The 21092-nt window shown below is 34.8% G+C and overlaps 2 protein-coding genes and 1 pseudogene across 2 annotated transcripts; 1 reads left to right on the forward strand and 2 right to left on the reverse strand.

Annotated features, from left to right (window-relative positions):
- Positions 1–849: 849 nt before the first annotated feature.
- LOC108217336 (zinc finger protein KNUCKLES) lies at positions 850–1458 on the forward strand. Its single transcript, XM_017390170.1, has one exon. It carries the CDS (start codon positions 850–852, stop codon positions 1456–1458), a length of 609 nt encoding a protein of 202 aa, XP_017245659.1.
- Positions 1459–3756: 2298 nt separating this feature from the next.
- On the reverse strand, positions 3757–11553 carry LOC108218873 (phytyl ester synthase 1, chloroplastic-like; annotated as a pseudogene).
- A 1193-nt stretch (positions 11554–12746) lies between these two features.
- On the reverse strand, positions 12747–20667 carry LOC108218875 (phytyl ester synthase 1, chloroplastic-like). Its single transcript, XM_017392025.2, has 14 exons — positions 20255–20667; positions 19957–20008; positions 19738–19793; positions 19385–19543; positions 19150–19254; positions 18534–18640; positions 18145–18266; positions 17852–17960; positions 16676–16806; positions 16110–16476; positions 15490–15603; positions 14984–15069; positions 14172–14281; positions 12747–13240 (listed from the first exon to the last, which is right to left on the reverse strand). The coding sequence occupies exons 1-14, from the start codon at positions 20577–20579 to the stop codon at positions 13050–13052; spliced, it is 2034 nt and encodes a 677-aa protein (XP_017247514.2). The 5' UTR covers positions 20580–20667; the 3' UTR covers positions 12747–13049.
- Positions 20668–21092: the final 425 nt, after the last annotated feature.

The raw sequence follows: 21092 nt of genomic DNA on the forward strand, positions 1-21092 counted from the left end.
TAAGTTTATGACATTGGTTATATATCGAATAACTAGATTTTAAAAATAATATATTATTATTTTAAATTATTAGGTATAAAATTTATAATTTTAATATAATAACAAATTATGTGTCAAAAGAGGAGGTCTTTGTTTTGTTGTTTTTTTTTTTTGATTTTGCACAAATATAATTAATACCAACAAATTGACTAATATATGAATTTTTGCACAAATGCATCATTGAACTCTTGTCGACGTATATACAAAGCATTGAATAGTAATAATAGAATGAAATGGAAGGTTTTGTATATGTAGCGATCAAAAAAAAGTGTAGTCTCAAAAGTTGAAGTTATCAATTTCCATGCCCTATAGTCGATCAACTATTTATATTATTATTTCTACAACTAGCTAGCTACCCTAGCTATATGCATGTATCTTCTATGCTTCCCAAAGATATGTCAAAATAAAATAAACCAGGATTTCAGTATTAACCTTATTAATTTGGTGCGTAGATTTGAATTTGTAAGAGAGGGGCCGTTTTGTCATTGTGGCCTACACAGTACACAATACATAACAACCATGAACCAACTACATGCGTATAACGTAAACACACATGATTACATGAAGGAATGGAAGGACGCGAATAATAATAATCAGTTAAAAAGAAAACAAAAACAAAAGAAAGCAACAAACCGCTTCTTAAACCCCAAACCCCCTCCTCCATTACCCAAACAACTCCACAACTATATATACCTTCTTCATCCATTTCTCAGATTCAGATTAACTTTCATCTCTCTCTCCCTCCCTCTCTCTCTCTCTCCCTCCCTCCCTCTCCCTCATCTCTCTCCCTCTCTCTCTCTCTCTCTCTCCATGGAGAATTATGATCATGTGGAAGAGTCTGGAATGTACGATTTCTGGAAGACGCAACAACAGCATCACGAGAAGAAGCATAATCAGGGGGGAGTGGCGATGATGTCGTCAACATCAACGGAGACACCAGGACTGAGAAAGCAGCTGCCACAAGCGGCAGCATCAGGAGGAGGGAGGATGTTCTCGTGTCTCTACTGTCCAAGAAAGTTCTACACTTCGCAAGCTCTGGGCGGCCATCAAAACGCTCACAAACGTGAAAGAGCCGCCGTCCGCCGAGCCGCCGCCTCTTCCGCTTCCGCTTCTGCCGCCATTGATTCATCATCCGCAGCTTGCTGTTATTATCCAGCTGGCGTTATGGACAGCCAGATGCCTGCCACTACTGTTTACTGGGCCCCCCAGTATCCACCACCACAAGCACCTCAATGCCTGCACTGCTACTCCACCACAACAGCCGCTGCTCCTGCCACACCTGATCAGAACCCCCACCACCAGCCAGGTCCTTTCGCTCTCTTCTCCAATCATCTCCAAGCTTCTGCTGCTGTTGTTGATGAGTATGATAATAATGACCACTCAGCTTCTGCTCATCTCGACCTCACTCTTCGTTTATAATCTTGTCTTACATATATCTAGTCATTGAAAGCCTAATATTTTAGCCTTGTCTTATGGATCTCAACTACACCTCATTCATTAATGGACTTATGTTACTGTTTTAGAGTCTTGATTAATTAAGAAGAGATCGATGTTGAGTTGGGGTTTATGTTTATTAATTAGTAGTTAAGCATTTCAACCACACTACTAGACTAAGTGTGTAAGTTCGTCACCAGATTACATACATGACCTGCTATATACATTAAAAACTTATTTTTACATGTGTTTCTCATGTTCAGTCAATTTAACACTCTGGACTGGAGCTCTCGCAGCCATTTTATTAATTAATTAGATAGACGCGCTACCATAAATTTATACATATCGCCTTACTTAGATATCGCTTAGAGCATGGTGCCAAAAGAGGTGCTAAAATGCCATGTGGCATGACATGGCATAACACTCTTTTTGGCTACCCATTGGAGTGATAGGGATGCCAAGCAAAGTTGCCAATTTTTGGCACCCTTTGGCACCCTCCCAAAATGGTAAAAATTCATTTATTGTCATGAAAGCCTATAATATTCTATCTAATTTTAGATAAACAAAATTATAGTATTTTTGACAACTTCAAGTGCCAACCATTGGAGTGAATATTGATAAGAGGGGTGCCAAAAGTAGCTTAAAAGAAAGAGAAAATAAAATATTGATATTTTTGATGAATAAGCATGTTTAGCAACTTTGGTTGGCACCTCACGGATGTGAGATGCTGTTATTAGTTGAGCGAGATTGAATGATGCAATGTGTTTAATTAATTCGGACCTGTTACTATTACTATGGGGGGATACATTTGAGGCTAATAACTTTAATTTGACAATTTTCACTAATAATACGGTACATTTAGGATTAAGGATTATTAAGGAGGTACGTAACGTGCATACGTCATCCCACATTCCCGTTTCTGAATACTGGCCCCAAATTGATTTTAACTCTGTTCTCGCAGAAAAATCTGAAATTATACCGGTAGTTCTGCGCACTTTGTCCATACTTACAAGTAGTACATGTGAAGAATAAAAATGTAAATTATAGTGGACAAATTTTAGAAATTTCAGTGTACAAATATTTACTTTAATTCGGCCAAAATACTTTGTCATATGGGGTTTATTTTGTCAAACTTACTGAAGATTAAAGAATTTCGCGGTTCTCTAAGAAGAGAGCAGAGAGTGACGTATTAACAAAAGACGAGGATTTCATACCGAGCAATCAAATTATTCATCAAGAGTAAATTATTAATCCAAACTTTAACATATTTCATATCAAATTCACGGATTGGATGTTGCATTTCCGGATAATTATCCGTTAACCGAACTTATTAGTTACTCCATCCGTTTCAATATACCTGTCCATTTTATAAAAAAATATTTGTTTCAAAATATTTGTCCACTTCAACTTTCAATGTAAATATATATTTCCAAAATCAACTCTCCTTCACATATTACTTATTTATATTTCCAAGATCAACCATACACCACATATTATTATAAATAAAATCCCAACCGGCGATCTACAACCAAATAAATACGTACCCGGCCCATTCTGTAGGGCAATCAGTCAATTTGTCTCCCCCTGCCTCTTTATTTTAGTATCTCTTGCCTTACCTGGTTGGGAGCTTTGGACATGCTCCTATGTATCTATGCATGTATGCTCATATAGTGTACATACACACTATTACTTGTGTAGACTCTATGTTATACAGAGTTATCACGAGAGATGCATCTATATCGCTACGTACGTTTAAGCGCATTTTCCTGATAAGAGTTTTGTAACTTTGGAATGAATGCACACTTTTAGATGACACCTGAATACATTAAAATGTATGACAGGCTCTAAGATTTATAGTTAAGTTTCTATAGAACCTTGCTTCGAAGAATGTCTACAGGTTTATGGATGAATCGAAACAACCGAACCTTATAGTTCCGTCTACACTAACGGGGGTGTATTCGATTGGGATTTTAATGCATTGTTTTTAGTCTATGGATTTTAATGGATTGTATGGGATTTTGATTTTTTGCGGATTCTTGATGAAATGTCGCAGAGTTGATAGGATTTAGGTACAATGCTTCGAAATCCCATTGAATTTGGTGGGATTTCAAAAAACTTAAAATATACTGAAGAATGCCACAAAATCCATCATTTTATGAAATGAAAAAAAATCCATCAGCATTTGAATACCATCAGATTTTAATGGATTTTAAACAATCCCAATTGAATATCTTCGGATTTTAAAGCATAATTTAAAATCCCAATTGAATACCACTAGATTTTGTAGCATAGTTTAAAATCTCAATTGAATACCTCAAGATTTTAATGGATTTCAAACAATCCCAATCGAATACCCTCGGATTTCATGAATGCAAAAAAATGCTTTAAAATCTCAATCCAATACACCCCTCTAAGGGAAGTTCACCTTGGATAAAGAATATGAATATCAGAGTGAAAACGTTGGAACTTCAGCGTCAGAGCCATGTATTGCTTGATAAACTTGCCGAGCTAGTATACTCCTATAAGGGTCCTTTTCTCGCTTCTCCTTGAGATATGCAAGACAGTTTTCAACCTCAGACTTCACCTCTAGATACACTTCATCTGATTTTTCTTTACTCCTTAGTTCTTGCTTCCTCCCTACACCAAGAAAAAAGAGAGGAGAGAATGTGAGCAATCAGGGGTACTAGTGACTAGGATAGTACACTTATTTTGCACTCCAGGTTCATAGTTTATCAGGTTGAGAACAGTGTGTTCTACTATTTGTCAGCAGAAAAAAGAAATAGAAAACAGGCAGTTACCATAAGCATTAGCTACAGGTGAGACACTATCATAAGCTTATTGTTTGGTAACTTCACCTTCTGTTTCAATTGGCTTTTCCAAATAAGAAGTAAAAACGGCCTGGAACCTTTGGTAGCAATATTGGAAGGTGCAAGTCTTGCTTCGCAATTTCTCCTGGACTACCAGTCCTGCGAAGCAAAATGAATCAAGCTCAAGAAGTATGTAAATTCAGCAATTAATCCTGTAACTAATATTTGCAATCAAAATTTTCTAAAAAGTCTGATTTCCCTAATTATTAATAGACAAATGGACTTATGATATGTTTACTTCAGTGGTCCTGGTATGGAGTACAAAAATGTGCACACTTCAGGAGGATAAAATCCAGATTTCAGGCTATTATGCTATAAAATCTAATCAGCTTCCTCTATTGTTTGATTTGAAAATGTGATTTTCCTGGGTGTTTGATGTTTTGTTTAGTGGCAGCATAACCATTGGGGGCCGGGGCTATGTAGGAAGCGGGAATTCATTGGTCGTATCCCCACTACCGGATACTCGGATTCTTGGGGATACTTGGATAGTCATTAAATCTCAACCAACATTTTCTTTTTCTCAATTTGTACAACAAAAATAAATGATTTGATGTAAATTCTTGTCTCTCAGATATTTTTGTTACTAGAATTCCCCTTTGCCGAATTGCCGTATCCCATACTACGCACCACCATACCCACACCAGTACTCATACTTCTTAGGGGCTAACCTAGGCTCCAAACCCAATAAGATTTGGAAATTGGAAATCAATGGGAAAAATAGAAATCAATCACGACTAGACTTCAAAATTCAGTAGAACGTTTTTTAGGCCCTTGCCGGCTTTCAAAGTTTATCAATAAATGTCTTTAACCTCAAGGCTCCTAGACTCCTGGTTCCACCATTGGTTTTCCTGACCCTATTAGGTTCTCTTTCCAGTAATTTTCACTCTCTGCCTTCACCAATATTAGAGAGAAAGAACTCTGTTAAGGTTAATAAGCAATTCTATAAATAAGTTATTACGTCTCAGATGGTCAGTCACGAGATATGAAGTTCTGTTTTCATCAAACAAAATAAAAGTATTAATTATGAAAAATGAACAACATACCTCAACAGTATAGAAGACTCATTGAATTCTTTATAATAAGATTGAAGAAAGGGGATCTTCATTTGGTCATCATAGTCAAGAAGCAACTGTATGAAGAAATAAAGTTGTCATTTATCTCACATTATCTAATTAGGACTAGAGAACTCATATAGATGCAACTCACACAGCATCTTTAGGATATTAAAACATCCATATACTTGTATAGCCGCAACTACTAGAGGGCCTGCTTCAATAATTGAACTATGGTTTCAAAAATAAACATTTTAACATATAGTGTTCTCATTCTCTCAGACTCGCTTGAACATGTAGCACACAAAGTTTCCAAAAATAACATAATCTACATCACTAAAATAAAGTTTGTCAGGTTAATGCTAGCACTCATGAAGATAAACTCAAAAAGAAACTATCTGTAGCCATCAAAAGAATCAACATTCACAAAGGCAGTCATTTGTTTTAAGGTACAATTCACATATAAATATGATTATAATCTACACAATGAATTCTAAACGGCATTAGCTTACTTGAGAAACATCATCTTCTCCAACGACACCAAATGGTATAATTTTGGCTCCAAATCTAGCAGCCATCCTGATGAACTCCGCTTTTTCTGGCCAAAATAACTTGTATTCTTCTTGCTTGAAAAATGTAGAGTAAAACAGTAGTTCAATATGCTTATAGTAATCTAATTAAAATTCAACTTTGTCATGGTACATGATAATAAGTCAGAGCAAGACTTAGTAGCATATAGAAAATTATGGCTTTCATCCTAATATTTTTCATCCATAGTTTTCCTTCAGGGCCCAGGTCCGTCGGGATTATTAAAATTATTGATGTCCCATATATGTCTTTGTCGAATTGTTTTTTTCAGTATATAACCAATTCTATTCTACAATTATACAATAGCAATAATATTATAAGTGCAATGAAGCATGAAGCTCTTTAATTTTACCCTACGATGAAGCATTTCACGAGCGCCCCCTGGATAGAGCAGGACATGAGAATTTAGAGACAAAAGTCTGTAAAGGTTGGTTGCTGATACAGGAACAGCACCCAAAATTCTAAAAACATCAAATGCTGATAAATCAAGCATGTTCCCTTCTTTCAACTTCTTGAACATACATGGATGTGCTAGTCCTCGTAGATGGATATCATGGTCAATCCAAAAGCAGTTTAGTAGAGGAAATACTTCAAGCCCCCACATCATGTGATACCCAACAAATATGACTGGGCCCTCTGATGGAATCCCTGCAAGTCCCCTCACAATCTTCCCATTTTCTAAAGTTGACAGCATCACTGGACTAGTAAACTTCTCTATGAAGCTGATTTTCATCAACATTCGCAAGAGGGTATCAGATAAAGTCAGATGTATGCTACTCAAACTCAAGATTTCACAAGGTCTCATAAGAGTCACAAACATTAAGGGCAGTTATCAGAGTTCATTTCTAGTTCTAGATCCATAAAAAGGATCTTATATAAATCAAGGATCATGAACCATTATCAATCTCGTACTCCTCATGAATATATGTAATAGGTAAAAAAAGAGTACATTAGCTGTGATATGGTATCAGTTACCTGGTATATTCATAATATTTCTTTAATTCGGAAGGACTTGGGGGAAAAAATCTGATGCATAATCAAGGTATCTTTGACGACGATAAAAACTGCTCGCCTTTATAATAGTTAACAAATCAATACCACTTTCCTGTTGCATATGGTAGCAGAATAGCTTGTCAATGATAGTGTTAGGATGACATATTAGTGCAATTTGCTTCATCCCAGAGTCAAAAAGGGAAAGTTCAAATGGTCAGAGCACACGAGTTTACTTATTATTATTATTTGAAAATTACACACATTATTGCTTGTGCCTAGAGAACTTTTTGCAAACCAATTTTAGAGTGTTTAGATACTAAAGCTTCAATGTTAAAGCTTTCAACTGCGCAAAAGAACAATTTATTTATGACTATAGATCTTATTTCAAAGTCAATGCATGATGGTAATATTCAATTTAACCAGTCCAACAATGTTTGTAATCGTAGCTAAAGTATTTGTCTACCAATTAAGCATCTGCAACTTCACAGATGCACTCTTCTGGAAATATCTAATTTTTCAGAGGAATATAAATATTATTTCTGGCACTTCCAGTTCTACATAAAAGGTTTAATTCTCACACCCATCCGTACAGTTAGCATATTACTACAACCGACATAGAGTACAACCTTACATGCATTTCCTTTAATTGGACTGCCAAGCAAGTTTGTATTCATAGATAGCATGTCATCAGGGACCGAGGATAGTAAGTATAGACTTAAATACATAAACAAGAATATTAGGGAAGAATCTAAAAGCAGATAACTGAGACTGGTGATTATGTTCTTGGTAGGCATACACGGCACACCGACATAGAATAAAAAAAATGCTTATCATACCAAGAAGAGGGCATGACCACTGTCATTAAAACATCGAATATCACATATTGGCAAAAGTTTCTGAAGTCTTTCGGCTTCCTTTTGACTTGGTAGTAACTGATCCTTTCCACTGAAGACCTTAAAACAAAATTTCTTAGTAACGGTTAAGGAGAAACAAAGGGGACTGTGAAACAAATAATAATTACTATAGTTGTTACTAGATGATAAATCTGCATGGAAAATTACAAAGACGAACTTATATTCAGAGAGACGCTGTGAAGAATAATTTAACATGATAATTGATACTATACCCATTCCTTTATGAATGGGCCTGCATCCATATAAAATAACTGCAAAAGGCTACATTTTAACATTTTGTGTACAGATACTATACAATATATATGCTATATAGTCTACCAGAGAAGAGGATTTGTCGTGTTCTTGTCAGGTTACTTGTCTTCGACTTAATTTTCTCGATAAAAGAGGGCAATGGCATGTTTATATATTTGTGACTTACTGATTTGTGAGACATGCCTATCAAACTGAGGTGAAGAGTAAAAGGGGGGTAAACTCCAAAAATGTGGCAAAACAGATATCAGGCTTCCACATTGTTAATAGAAACTAGTCGAATTTCCAATCCAGTTCTTGGAAAATTTCACTCTTAGTCAACATAGAGTCTTGTCACTTTGATAGTTTTTCTAATTGTAAAATTTGATATAGGATGAACAGTTAGAGAGGAATGACCTGGACAGTACTAGTGTTTGAGCTTTCACAGCATGAAGACGTGAATTAGCAAATGCACATGCTGTGCTAACCAGCCTCAGCTTCCATAGAAGTGATTCAGCGGTTAAAACATCTGACATGACCTGATGTTGAACATTTGCACATCAGAATGGAAGACCAGAATCTGAAAGTTGGAAAATAACTTGAAAGAAAATCTAAGCAGGTGTTTCACTTAATTAAGCTTCACCAAAGAGGTTTGGATGTCATATCGACGTCAAAAACAGAGTTCTACAAATTGTATAAAGTTTAAAATTCTTATGCATGTTCACAATAAATGCCAAATAAAGGAAAGAATTATAGCTAAATATATTAGTTTTGTTCATATCTAGATCATACAGAGATGAATGAAGATAAAGCTAAGGCCCCTTGAGACACTTCTCCAACTCTTTGTTGCAGTAAAACTCCTTTCTCCAAAGTAGCCATCACCAGCTTTGAAGGACTATCTGTCCGCAGGTGTAACAGTTTTATCAGTTTTAAAGGCTAATTTTACATATTTATAGTAATTATCTACTGAAGCTGAGGTGGATACAACAACAATTCTAACTATCTTTGTAATCAAATCCTGACCTTTAGAAAAACATGGCAACTTAATCAATTCTAAGGCAGAATCTTATCTAAGCTTCTCTGTTTACTAGTACAAAGGATGGAACACAACTAAATGATTATAACAACATTTCTCGATTATATCTCAGGTTAGCTACACAAGTGACCAACCCAAAAATACAGAACAATTGGCGTAGCATTTTCATCCTACTGCCTAGTAGCCTGATGGAACTAGAACGACGGTCCACTTATGTTATGTGACATGTAACGCAATTTGGTTTCTCATGGCTAAAGTTGTCTCTCTTATTCTTCCTAGTAGTAGCACATATGCAAATGATGAGTATATACTACATAACAAATCAATGAGACATAATAAATAAGTCACTAATTTAGCTTGTTGGGAATTAAAAAGCAGGGTTAGACCTGTCATTAGGCTCAGCAAATATGGCATGCCAGGAAGGAGATTATCAGGCATTACTTTTAATGGAGGTATATGAGGTTGATACTGGGACTCTCTGAAAGATGTAGCTGCCAAATCAAACATTTTTAGCAGAAGTATTAAGAAGTTACTATTAAAATTGAATCTCCAATTAGCACAAGCGGAGCTGCACTTGACAGTGTTAAGCGTGGAACAAAGTTGTCACCTGGATTAGCCAAAATCAACACGAGATCAAGATCAGGGTTACAGGAAGCAACCGCTAGTGCTATGCATCCACCAAAAGATTCTCCAACAAGATATATTGGCCTATTTGGCGAGCCATGATTCTCCAATCTAACAGTTTTTTCAACCAGTTTCACCAATTCTGAGCAATAAGAGATCGGAGAACTAGATATCAATGTTTAATAAATGCTGAGGTCAATTTGGACCTACGAACATGGTACCACTACCAGTATCACAGAAAGATTCATAACTGAATATAACGATCCTATTCATCTATTTCACAGAGTATAGAAAATATGATTTTGTTGTGCTTATGTGATAAAGATATTAAAAAGACCTGGAAATGGTGTCCGGTCATCAATAGGAATATGCAAGCACCATATGTCAAAGATCCTTCAGAAATGAAGAAAGGGATTAAGCATAATCATATATGGTATAATTAACTAGCATTTGGCAATATAAATCTTAATTTTTTTGGAAAATGGTAATATACAATATTTAAATAGCCTCAAGATCCTGAACCCTAGATGTCTTACTAAAGCTTAAATTGTTAACTTCTAATTACTTCCACCAAAACCTGCAATTTTCAATTTACTAATGAACTTCGAAGGACTAATGAACTTACTGTTCAAGTCTTTGATATTGCAAAGAGAGTCCGAGTCCATTTCCATCAAAACCTGCAATTTTCAATTTAGTGTGATATTCTTATGTTGCGTTTGGTTGAGAAGAATGAAATGGAATGACTAAAAATAAATAAAAACAATAAAAGTGGTTGGAAAATTTAGAATAAATTGAGTGAGTGCAAAATTGTTGAATGCAAAATTGTTATGATGAGATTTGAGAAGAAATTAAGAATAAAAGGGAATGAAACGTTCCTCCCCAAATTCGTAGTGTGATCTGGTGTATGACGCAAGTAAAGAAATGGAGGGAGGAATGAAATCCATATACAAATGAATATGATCTAGTTTGAATTCATTTCATTACTTCCATATTCATTCATCCCAATGATATACAACATTAATGTATGCACGTAGGGCAAAAATTGGAAAAGATGACAATCAAATATACGGACTACTAAGAAAGGTAAAGGTATTATACACCATGTTGCCGCCCTTCTTTGTTCAGGCGCTCTGACACTTATTTGAGACATAAAACATGGAATATATTTAAAATATTTCTGAATCTGACACTCAAACAAATATCCCAGACAATTTTAACAGAGTACGAATATACTATGAAATTTGAGTGCGGGTTAAAAATTAAAAAACCTGGTAAATAGAGCAACAGAGGAGAGTTTTCGAGTGTGGAAGAGCACTCCAACGGGGAAAACCAACGTGGTGGACCACCGTCCGATGATCCGAGCAAATATTTGGAGTGTTCCAAGTAATCCTTGAAGCTCCAACGCCCCATTTCCTTGTTTTTCTCACCTGCCTTTTTGGACTTGAAACTAGTTGTATTTCGTGCTCTTAAATTTATTGTAGCTGAAATAAATAGCTCCCGGTTCCGCCGGAAAGTTGTACCGCTCGGCGGAGCGTTGAGAATGCGAACCGGAGAGAATCCAGAAGCTAAAACCACGCTCACTCCGCCGGCCATCCTCACTAGACATGCGTCTAAATTGTAGTCCAGCGTTTCTATAAATTTAGCGGTTCATCAGTTAAAGAAAGAAACGTTTTTGCTCTGAATAAACTTAGCGATTTTTTGGTTAAACACGCCTGGGAGATGAATTGACCGATTGACGTAATGTTTTGAGTTTTTCATTTTATTGTACAGGATTGTAATGTGAACATGATAAATGTACTGATGGAGATTTTGTACGGCACCATGTGACTGGCGCCAAATAGTTGCCTGTTTATCTGGTTCTCTGTATTTGTAATCTAACAATGACAAGACGGTTTTGAAATTTATTTTCTCGATAATTCAACTCACACGTGACATTTAACTGAAAAACGTGCAAAATATTCCCCGTCTTTTTTTAATTTTTATATTTTTATTTTTATTGGTCAAATTAACTTATTTTTACCATAAATTATAAGTTATTCTTGCATTATTTTAACAAACTGAAAATTACATATTAAAGTAGATTAAAAGTTATTTTCGTTGATATATTTTTTTAATTTTATCAATTGATAAAGTATTAATCAATTTCAGTAATGGTCAATTTGATTGGTCAAAAGTCAAATGTGACAATTAAAAAGAGAAGGAGGGAGTATGAAACAAAATCGTCATCAGTTTAGGAAAATTAATCAGAATAGACTATTTTATTAAACTTTTATTTGTTTAATATATGAATATAATATTCTCTCTTCCCCTATTTAATATTTTTTTCTGAAAAAAATTAGCATAAAAATCTTAGTTAATTTTTTTATTTACCACTCCTATCCTAATAATTATAATAAATTAAATTGAATTATATGCTCCATATATTAGTAAAGTATCGTAAATATAATCCAAGAACTTTTTTTACAAAAGAATGAGAAAGTGTTTCTGGAAGAGAAATAGACAAATATTTTGAGACAAAATTTTTACAAAAATAACAGAGGAAATTTCTCATTAACTGAAATATTTTATAAGGGTCGCGGTCCATAGCTAAACGAGTATATAGCATATAAGTTAAATATATGTTTTTCTCATATACATATTCAGTTAACATGTCTGCAAATGTGAATTACATGGAAAAATGAGTAGATAAATTTTATTTATACTTATGGTTAAGATTATAAAATTTTATTTTATGTGACTTTATCTCTAAAATCATTAAAGTGGTAACCTGAGTTTACAAGTATTCATTTCCGATCCTGGTGTGAATATTTTTTATTTCCTATTTTAAAATATAGGTTGTTTTATTTTTTGTCACGCAATTCTAAATTCTTTTGACTATGTTATTAATTTTAAAAAATTTTCTTTTTAATTAAAATGTCAATCACATATTTTTATTCAAAGATTAAATAATACAGTTAAAAGACTTGGAAATTCCTTGAGCAACTATGTTTGTTTACGCTTGTAATTTTACAACAAACATGCCAGCTAGGTGCCAGTTGTGTGCCGGCTGTTACAAAGTGTACAAGTGGAATGATGTGTTCAAAAGAGGCAACCTCACAAATTTTGTACTACAAAATTACAGTCAGGGGGAGGAATGAGGATACATACAAAAAGTTAAGATTAATAGAATCTAACTGTTTGTATAACAATGATTTAATACACTAGAATCGGGTAGTCAATCTACACCAGGCTTGTGTTACGCGGAAGGAAAGTTCACCTTCGATGATGAATATGATCAAAGTGAAAATGTGGGGACTTCAGCATCAGGGCCATGTATTGTTTGATAAACTTGCCGAGCTAGTATACTCCTATAAGGGTCCTTTTCTCGCTTCTCCTTGAGATATGCAAGACAGTTTTCAACCTCAGACTTCACCTCTAGATACACTTCACCTGATTTTTCTTTACTCCTTAGTTCTTGCTTCCTCCCTACACCAAAAAAAACAGAGGGAGAGAGAATGTGAGCAATCAGGGGTACTAGTACACTTATTTTGCACTCCAAATTCATTGTATATCAGGCTGAAAACAGCGTGTGTTCTACTTCTGTCACACACAATAAAAAAACAGGCAGTCTAATTTAAATCATAAGCATTAGCTACACGTAAGACTCTATCTTAAGACAATGTCAGAGTTACTCTTATATTGGTTTACAGATTAAGTACAAAAAAAGGATTTAGCTTGGATTCAAGTCTTTTCAACCACAGAAGCTATACTAATGGTCTACCCAATGCGTAAAGGTTTTGGATTATTCCGCTTAATTAAACAAAGGGGGGCAAGCCTTGATTTTCCAGAATTCAATACATAATGATGTCTGTAATGCGATACCCGAGACTACAGGGAACAAATACCTCTGCCAAGCTAGAGTCACTCAGTTGTTCTCATGAAGATGAACATATACAGTAATACAACTTATCAGAAACAATATCAGATTCTAACCTCTCCAGATGACATCCATGATGAAACTGAAATTATTCCATGTAAACACAAATCCACTCAGCTAGTCAAGCTTGTCTACCAATATAAATTTCACCTTGCCATGGGCATCCAATTTTATTTTGCACATAGAAAATTAGACCCTTGCCACATCTCATACTATTTGCATTATTAAGTATCTGCTGCTTTACATTTACCTCGTAACAAAGGCTCTGCTATCATATATTCATAGTTCAATGCTAGATTTTTCATTCAACACTTTTTCTGTCCTAATTAGATATAAAGAGCTGGAGGACTTGGTAGAAGTGTACATAACTTCATAGTAAACCAGGGAAGCTCATTGCTTGTTATATATGAACGTGATGCAAGTTAGACATACAAGACTAGTTTACGTTTGGTCACTCTGAGGTTTGTTTGGTAACTTTACCTTCTGTTTCGATTGGCTTTCCAAATAAAAAGTAAAAACGCCCTGGAACTTTTGGTACCAATATTGGAAGGTGCAAGACTTGATTTGCAATCTCTCCTGGACTGTCAGTCCTGTGATCTCGAGAATATTATTATTAGTGAACAAACATGAAAAAAAACATGACAACAAATCAAACTATATCAAGAAGCACAGTATGATATATTATAATATTACATGGCAGCAGCACAGTATTAAAAAACAAAAAGGACAATGATCAACCTTTACTACATAAGTTTAGCAATTAATCCTCTGAACTAATTTTTCCAATAAGAATTTTCTTACTAGTCTGCTACTATGTTTACTTATTTTTTGCTATATGTTAAGTTTTCCGATAAAGAGTTTTCTTACTAGTCTGCTACTATGTTTACTTAGACGGCCCTCATATAAAGCACAGAAATATAGAAATTTATAGAAAGATTAAATCCAGAAATATAGCTTATTATCCACTTTAGGCCAATCCTTGGGATTTAAGCTTATTATGAAATTAATTCTAGTCAACCTTTCCTTTTGTTAAATTAGAAAATGTGGTTTCGCTTTCAGGCAAGACTAGGACGGCTAACCTAGGGCCTCGGTTCCAATCCCAACTGGTGTTCGAAATCAATAATAATAAAAAAGAAAGAAAGAAAGAAATTTAGCTGGCTTTTGTCTTCCGAAAAAGCAGTAGAAACTACTATGACTGGTTACATTGACTGTCGGTTCCAAATATGAAGTTGTGTCCTTTTTTCAATCGAAAACAATAAAAGAGTACAAAATATTAGAATTGAAAAACATACCTCAACTTTCTAAAAGACTCATTGAATTCCTCATAAAATGATTGAAGAAAGGGGATCTTAATTTGGTCATCATAGTCAAGAAGCAACTGCATGAGAAAATATAGTTGTCATTCATCACATTATCTAATTAGGAATAGAGAACTCAACTGAATGCAATGCTCACCCAGGTTCTATATCTATTGAATATTTGACATCATATATGTAGCAGCTGCATAGCAAACAGTAGAGCTGCTAAAGGACAGGGTTCAGTGATTCTAACTTTGGTCTCATTCTTTTGAACTTGTATCACACACATTTTTCCGATTATAACATAATTATCTACATCATCGAAAAATGTTTCTTGGCATAATGCGCTCATATTTTATAAACATAAGCTTAATAATATATATATTTATTGCCATCAAAAGAATCAATCTTCAAAAAGGCAGCAACTTGTTTTAAGGTACGGTTCACATATGAACTGATTATAATCTGCATAATTGAATTCTAAAAGTTCACTAGCTTACTTGTGAAACATCATCTTCTCCAACAACACCAAATGGTATAATTTTGGCTCCAAATCTAGCAGCCATCCTGATAAACTCCGATTGTTCTGGCCAAAATAACTTGTATTCCTCACCCTTGAGAAATGTAGAGTAAAACATTAGTCCAAAATGTTCATTGTATAATTTAATTTATTAAGATACAACAACTTAGATATCTTAATGATAAATTTTAAGACTCACTGATTTAGTCCATTTCTAAAATCATGCATATGTGTAATTGTGTAAATAAGAAAAAGAAGGTGGGGCATACTCAACAATATTCATATTAGTTATAGTTGGCCATTGAAAGAAAAGCTACAAATTTATGTTGAATTCAGTAAGATTTTTAGTTGGATTTCATTTTAACCATGTTTTTTTTATTTATTATATCCTTCAGGGCCAAGGTGACAAGGTCTACTGGGGTTGATAATGATGTCCCATCCATGATTTCTATAACTAGCATAAAGGTCGCTTACCAAGTCACTGTTCTTCTCCAAAAAAAAGGAGGGATACAAGCTAATTTGTTCTTCTATATTTGTAAACTAGGATAAAGATCAATCATCCATGAGGGCAATGAAGTACGGAACTGTCTTAAAGTTTACCTTCCGATGAAAAGCCTCACGAATGCCTCCTGGATAGAGCAGGACATGAGAATTTAAAGACAAAAGTCTGTATAAGTTGATTGGTGATACTGGAACAGCACCCATAACTCTTATATAATCAAATACTGATAAATCAAGCATGTTCTCTTGCAACTTCTTGAACATAAATGGATGTGCTATTGCTCGGACATGTATACCATGGTCAATCCAAAAGCGATTTTCCAGAGGTAATAGTTCAAGTCCCACCATCATGTGATACCCAATTAATATGACCGGGCCTTTGGATGGAATACCTGCAAGGCCCCTCACAATCTTCCCATTTTCTAATGTTGACAGCATTACTGGACTAGTAAACTTCTCTATGAAGCTGATTTTCATCATTATGTGCAAAAGAATATAAGATAAACTCAAGTATATCCTACTTAAACTCAAGATTTCTCAAAGTCCCCTAATAGTTACTAACATTAGAGTGATTATCAGAGTGTCGATATAATGCATTTAAATAGAACAAGAAAAAATATAACAAAAAAGCCATCATCTGTGATATTGTGTCAGATATCAGTTACCTGGTAGATTCATATAATTTCTTGAATTTGGAAGGACTTGGGGGCAAATAATCTGATACATAATCATGGTATCTTTGACGGCGATAAAAACTGCACCCCATTATAATAGTAACCAAGTCAAGAGCACTTTCCTGTTGGATATGGTAACATCATAGTCTGTCAATTTTATGCTGTGTAGGATTACATACTGAGTTCAATTATGTTGATCCAATGTAAAAGGGGTAAGTTCACGTGTTATAGGCAGACACACTCACTTGGATTCTTGGGATAATTTGACACACATTATTTGTCGTGCCTAGAGAATGTTTGCATTTAAACATTAGATACTAAAGCTTCAATATGAAGCTTTTAACTCCCTCAGGACAACAATCTATAATTTTATATACAGCTATCAGTTACTATTATTGGAAAATCCACATGTCCATGGCTTAGAATCAATTTTACCAGTCTAGCAATGTGTGATTGTAGCAAGAGTATTTGTCTACAAACTAAGCATCTGCAACTTCTCATGCATTGGTTTAGTAAGATGTCTACTTTTTAAGATGTACTTATAAACAGTGCCTATTGTTTCTCTATCTATATTAAAGGTTTAATTCCCAATACACTTATCTGAACAGTTAGCAATTTTTTAGAACCACCTTGTAGTGTGGCGTTGCAGATATTCATATCAACTGGATAGATAAGCAAGTTGACACGTGAAGCACAAGACATCATACAACTTTTCAAGGTTTAGCAATAACTACGGACTGTAAAAGAGATCACTCGGAGAACAGAAGCAGATAAATAGGATGACCTGGTAGCAAGTAACACGCGCTGCTTCATGCATATACAAAATTTAAATAATCAGATATTAATTTATTGATCGTTAGACTTGGTGCTTCTCGGAAGTATAGACACAAGAGAGTATATGAATATCATGTCACCAAAAACCGAGTAAGATAAGAATAGACACAGACGTGTCAAATATAGAGACAGGGAGTTGGAAAATTATCATAGAGACAGTAATAAAATGGATTAGGTTAAACTGCAAATTGATCTTAAAAATCAGTAATAAAATGAATTGAGACCCATGAATATGTTATTGGCAGGTCTTTCTTTAGTTAAAACATCAAAAAGTGCAATGCTTCAGCCTATAATTGCTTATACATATAGAGCATAAGAGAAAACTTCTCATACCAAGAAAAGAGCATGACCACTGTCATCAAAACATCGAATCTCACATATTGGCAGAATCTTCTTAAGTCTTTCAGCTTCCTCTCGACTCGGTAGTAACCGATCCTTTCCACTGAAGACATTATACCAGAATGAATCAGAATTCAGGTTACTGCTTTTCTATAGAAACTTGGCAAACATTTGTATAGGTTTTTGTAAAATTTAAATCCTAGTAAACATAAAAGTTCTGGTGATTTTGATGAATACATTTTTAACTACAAAATGCAATAGAGGATAAATTGTGGTGGAAGAATGACCTGGAGAGTATTAGTGTCTGAGCTTTTACAGCATGAAGACGTGAATTAGCAAATGCACTTGCTGAGCTAAGCAGCTTCAGCTTCCAAAGAAGCGTCTTATCAGATAAAACATCTGACATGACCTGGTGTTGAACAAACTTGTACATCAGAATGGAAGAGCAGAAAAGAAAGTTAAAATATAACTGCAAGGAAAACCTAAATAAGTGTAATACTTCAAGCTTCATAACAGGGGCTTGAGTGTCATATCCACCTCAAAAATAGAGTGCTACCAATTGTACAAGTTTAATCCATGACCAACTTCAAAGATAATCAAAATTTACAATATATGCCAAGAACAAGGAACTAATTATAGCTAGATAAACTAGTCTTGCTCAGTATCTAGATCATACAGAGAGGTATGATGATAATGATATGGCTCCTTGAGACATTTCTCCGATTGTTTGTTGCAGTGGAAGCCTTTTCTCCAAAGTAGCCATCACCAGCTTTGAAGGACTATCTGTGTGTAGGCATAACAGCTTCATCAGGTTTACAAGTTTATTTTACAGTAAACAGTTAGTGACTACCCTCTTAAGCCGAAGAAGATACAACATATGTAATTATCTTTTTGATCAATACTTTCACCCTCAGAAGAATATGGCACACTTTTTACCTAATGAACATCAAGGAAGAAAAGCTTATCTTAATTTCTCTTTTTACTTGTTAGAGAGAATGGAACACAATTTATATGGAATTGATAACAACTCAATTATATCCCAGTCATCTACAGACATGAACAAACCTAATACAAAGAACAAACGGCCTAGAACTTTCATCCTAATGTTTAGTAACCTCAGATAACTACAGTCAAATTATTTGACATGTAAGACAGTATGGTATCTCATGGCTACAGTTGTTTTTGCCCGATAGTAATGCACGGAGTAACTACGTGAATTCGACAAGAAACCAATATAATAAAAAAATAACTCAATGACTCAGCTTGTTGGGAATCTAAAACCAGAGTTAGACCTGTCAAAAGGCTCAGCAAATATGGCACGCCAGAAAGGAGGTTGTCAGGCATTAAATCTAATGGAGGTGTAGGAAGTTGAAACTGGGACTCTCCAAATGATGTAGCTGTCAAAACAAACATTTTTGACAGAAGTATCAAGAATGAATATCACTATACAAAATGTTAAATATCCGACCAGTACATTCAGAGTCGCCCTCAACACTTAACAGTGTTATTGTTGAACATACTCCTCACCTGGATTAGCCAAAATCAACACGAGATCGATATCATGGTTACAGGCAGCAACAGCTAGTGCTAAGCATCCACCAAAAGATTCTCCGACAAGATATATTGGCCTATTTGGCGTGCGTTGGTTCTCCAATCTAACAGTTCTTTCAACCAGTTTCACCAATTCTGATCAATAAGAGATCGAAGAAGTAGAATATTAGTGTTGAATGGCTGAGGTATATCTGGAACTACTAACAGGGTACCAATATCACAGAAAGGTCCTTAAATGACTATAATAAGCCTACTCATTAATCATCACAAAATTTGACAAAAAAAAAATGACTCTGTTATGCTTATGTAATAAAGAGATGGGAAACGACCTGGAAATGGTGTCCGGTCATCAATAGGAATATGCAAGCACCATATATTAAAGATCCTTAAGAGGAACAAAAGAAACAAGAATAAACATAATCATAATCATATACCATATAAACAATTATACAAGTATAGTAACTGTTAGCATTTTGCAATATCATTCTTAAATTGCCAAATGGTAAATTACAAAATTTAGATAGCGTCCAGAGTGCTAATGAACTTACTGTCCAAGTCTTTGATATTGCAAAGAAAGTCCAAGTCCAACTCCATCAAGACCTGCAATGTTAAATTTATTACTACTCGTATATGTTAAAATATAAGTATAAAATCCATAAAGAGGCCTCATCTAACACCTTAAGGTTTTAGATGGAATGAACACTTAAGTAATAATTTATCCATGCGAAAAACACACAAATAAATTTTCGTCCCGCGACAAGTGATCAGTTCTCCTAGAAACGAGCGTTTCATATGGTTAAATTAAACAAGTCATAGACACGTTATAAAATATTTAAAATAGGGAACCTGGTAAAGAGAGCAAGAGAGGAGAGTTTTCCGGTGTGGAAGAGCACTCCAACGGGGAAAACCAACGTGGCGGACCACCGTCTGATGATGTCAGCAAATGTTTGGAGTGTTCCAAGTAGTCCTTGAAGCTCCGACGCTCCATTTCCTCGTTTTTATCACCTGCTTTTTTGGACAGGGAACTAGTCGTGTTTCTTGCACTAATTTCTTTAGTAGCTGAAATAGATAGCTTCCGCTTCCGCCGGAAAGTTGTTGTCGTCGGCAGAACGCGGGGAAGACTAACCGGATAGTAACCTGAAGCTGGAACTACACTTACGCCGCCGGCCATTATCAGTGTTTACGCGTGTAAAATCGTCCTGCAAGTCTGTCTGTATGTTATTAACTATACACACGCCATATCTTCAGAAAAAATGCTTTATATATAGTAGTACTTACAAAATCTTTTACGTTATGTCTGTGATTGAGATGAATGATGCCCCCGTAATGAAAAATGAATTATATTTAATTTAATTGAGGTGAATGATTCGTAATGAAAAATGAATTATGTTTAATTGGGGTTAATGATTCTGAGATAAATAGAATAAAAAAAAATTATATTACATCTCACATTCCGTTAGAGATAACAATGATTGAGGTAAATAATCCGGAACGAATGAAATGAAAAATAAACTATATTATGATCGATCATTTTCATCCCATTTGTTATATCACATACTCTTTCAATTTCTTCTCGAATTTCATTATAACGATTTTGCACTAATTTAATTTTTTTTTTCAAAACTTTCCTCTAATCTCTATCGATCGCAAGTAACTTTACTAGTTTCATTCAATTCTATTTAAT

The sequence above is a fragment of the Daucus carota genome, chromosome 4 (assembly GCF_001625215.2).
Source record: "Daucus carota subsp. sativus chromosome 4, DH1 v3.0, whole genome shotgun sequence".
Classification (NCBI taxonomy): Eukaryota; Viridiplantae; Streptophyta; class Magnoliopsida; order Apiales; family Apiaceae; genus Daucus; species Daucus carota.

Bases quoted from the DNA above. Each gene is read 5' to 3' on its own strand.
- LOC108217336 (XM_017390170.1), top strand. From the start codon at position 850: ATGGAGAATTATGATCATGTGGAAGAGTCTGGAATGTACGATTTCTGG.
- LOC108218875 (XM_017392025.2), bottom strand. From the start codon at position 20,579: ATGGCCGGCGGCGTAAGTGTAGTTCCAGCTTCAGGTTACTATCCGGTT. The intron at 16,477-16,675 runs GTAACTGATATC...GATGAAAATCAG, and splicing joins AAATTATATGAATCTACCAG to CTTCATAGAGAAGTTTACTA. The intron at 15,604-16,109 runs GTAAACTTTAAG...ACATTTCTCAAG, and splicing joins GTGAGGCTTTTCATCGGAAG to GGTGAGGAATACAAGTTATT.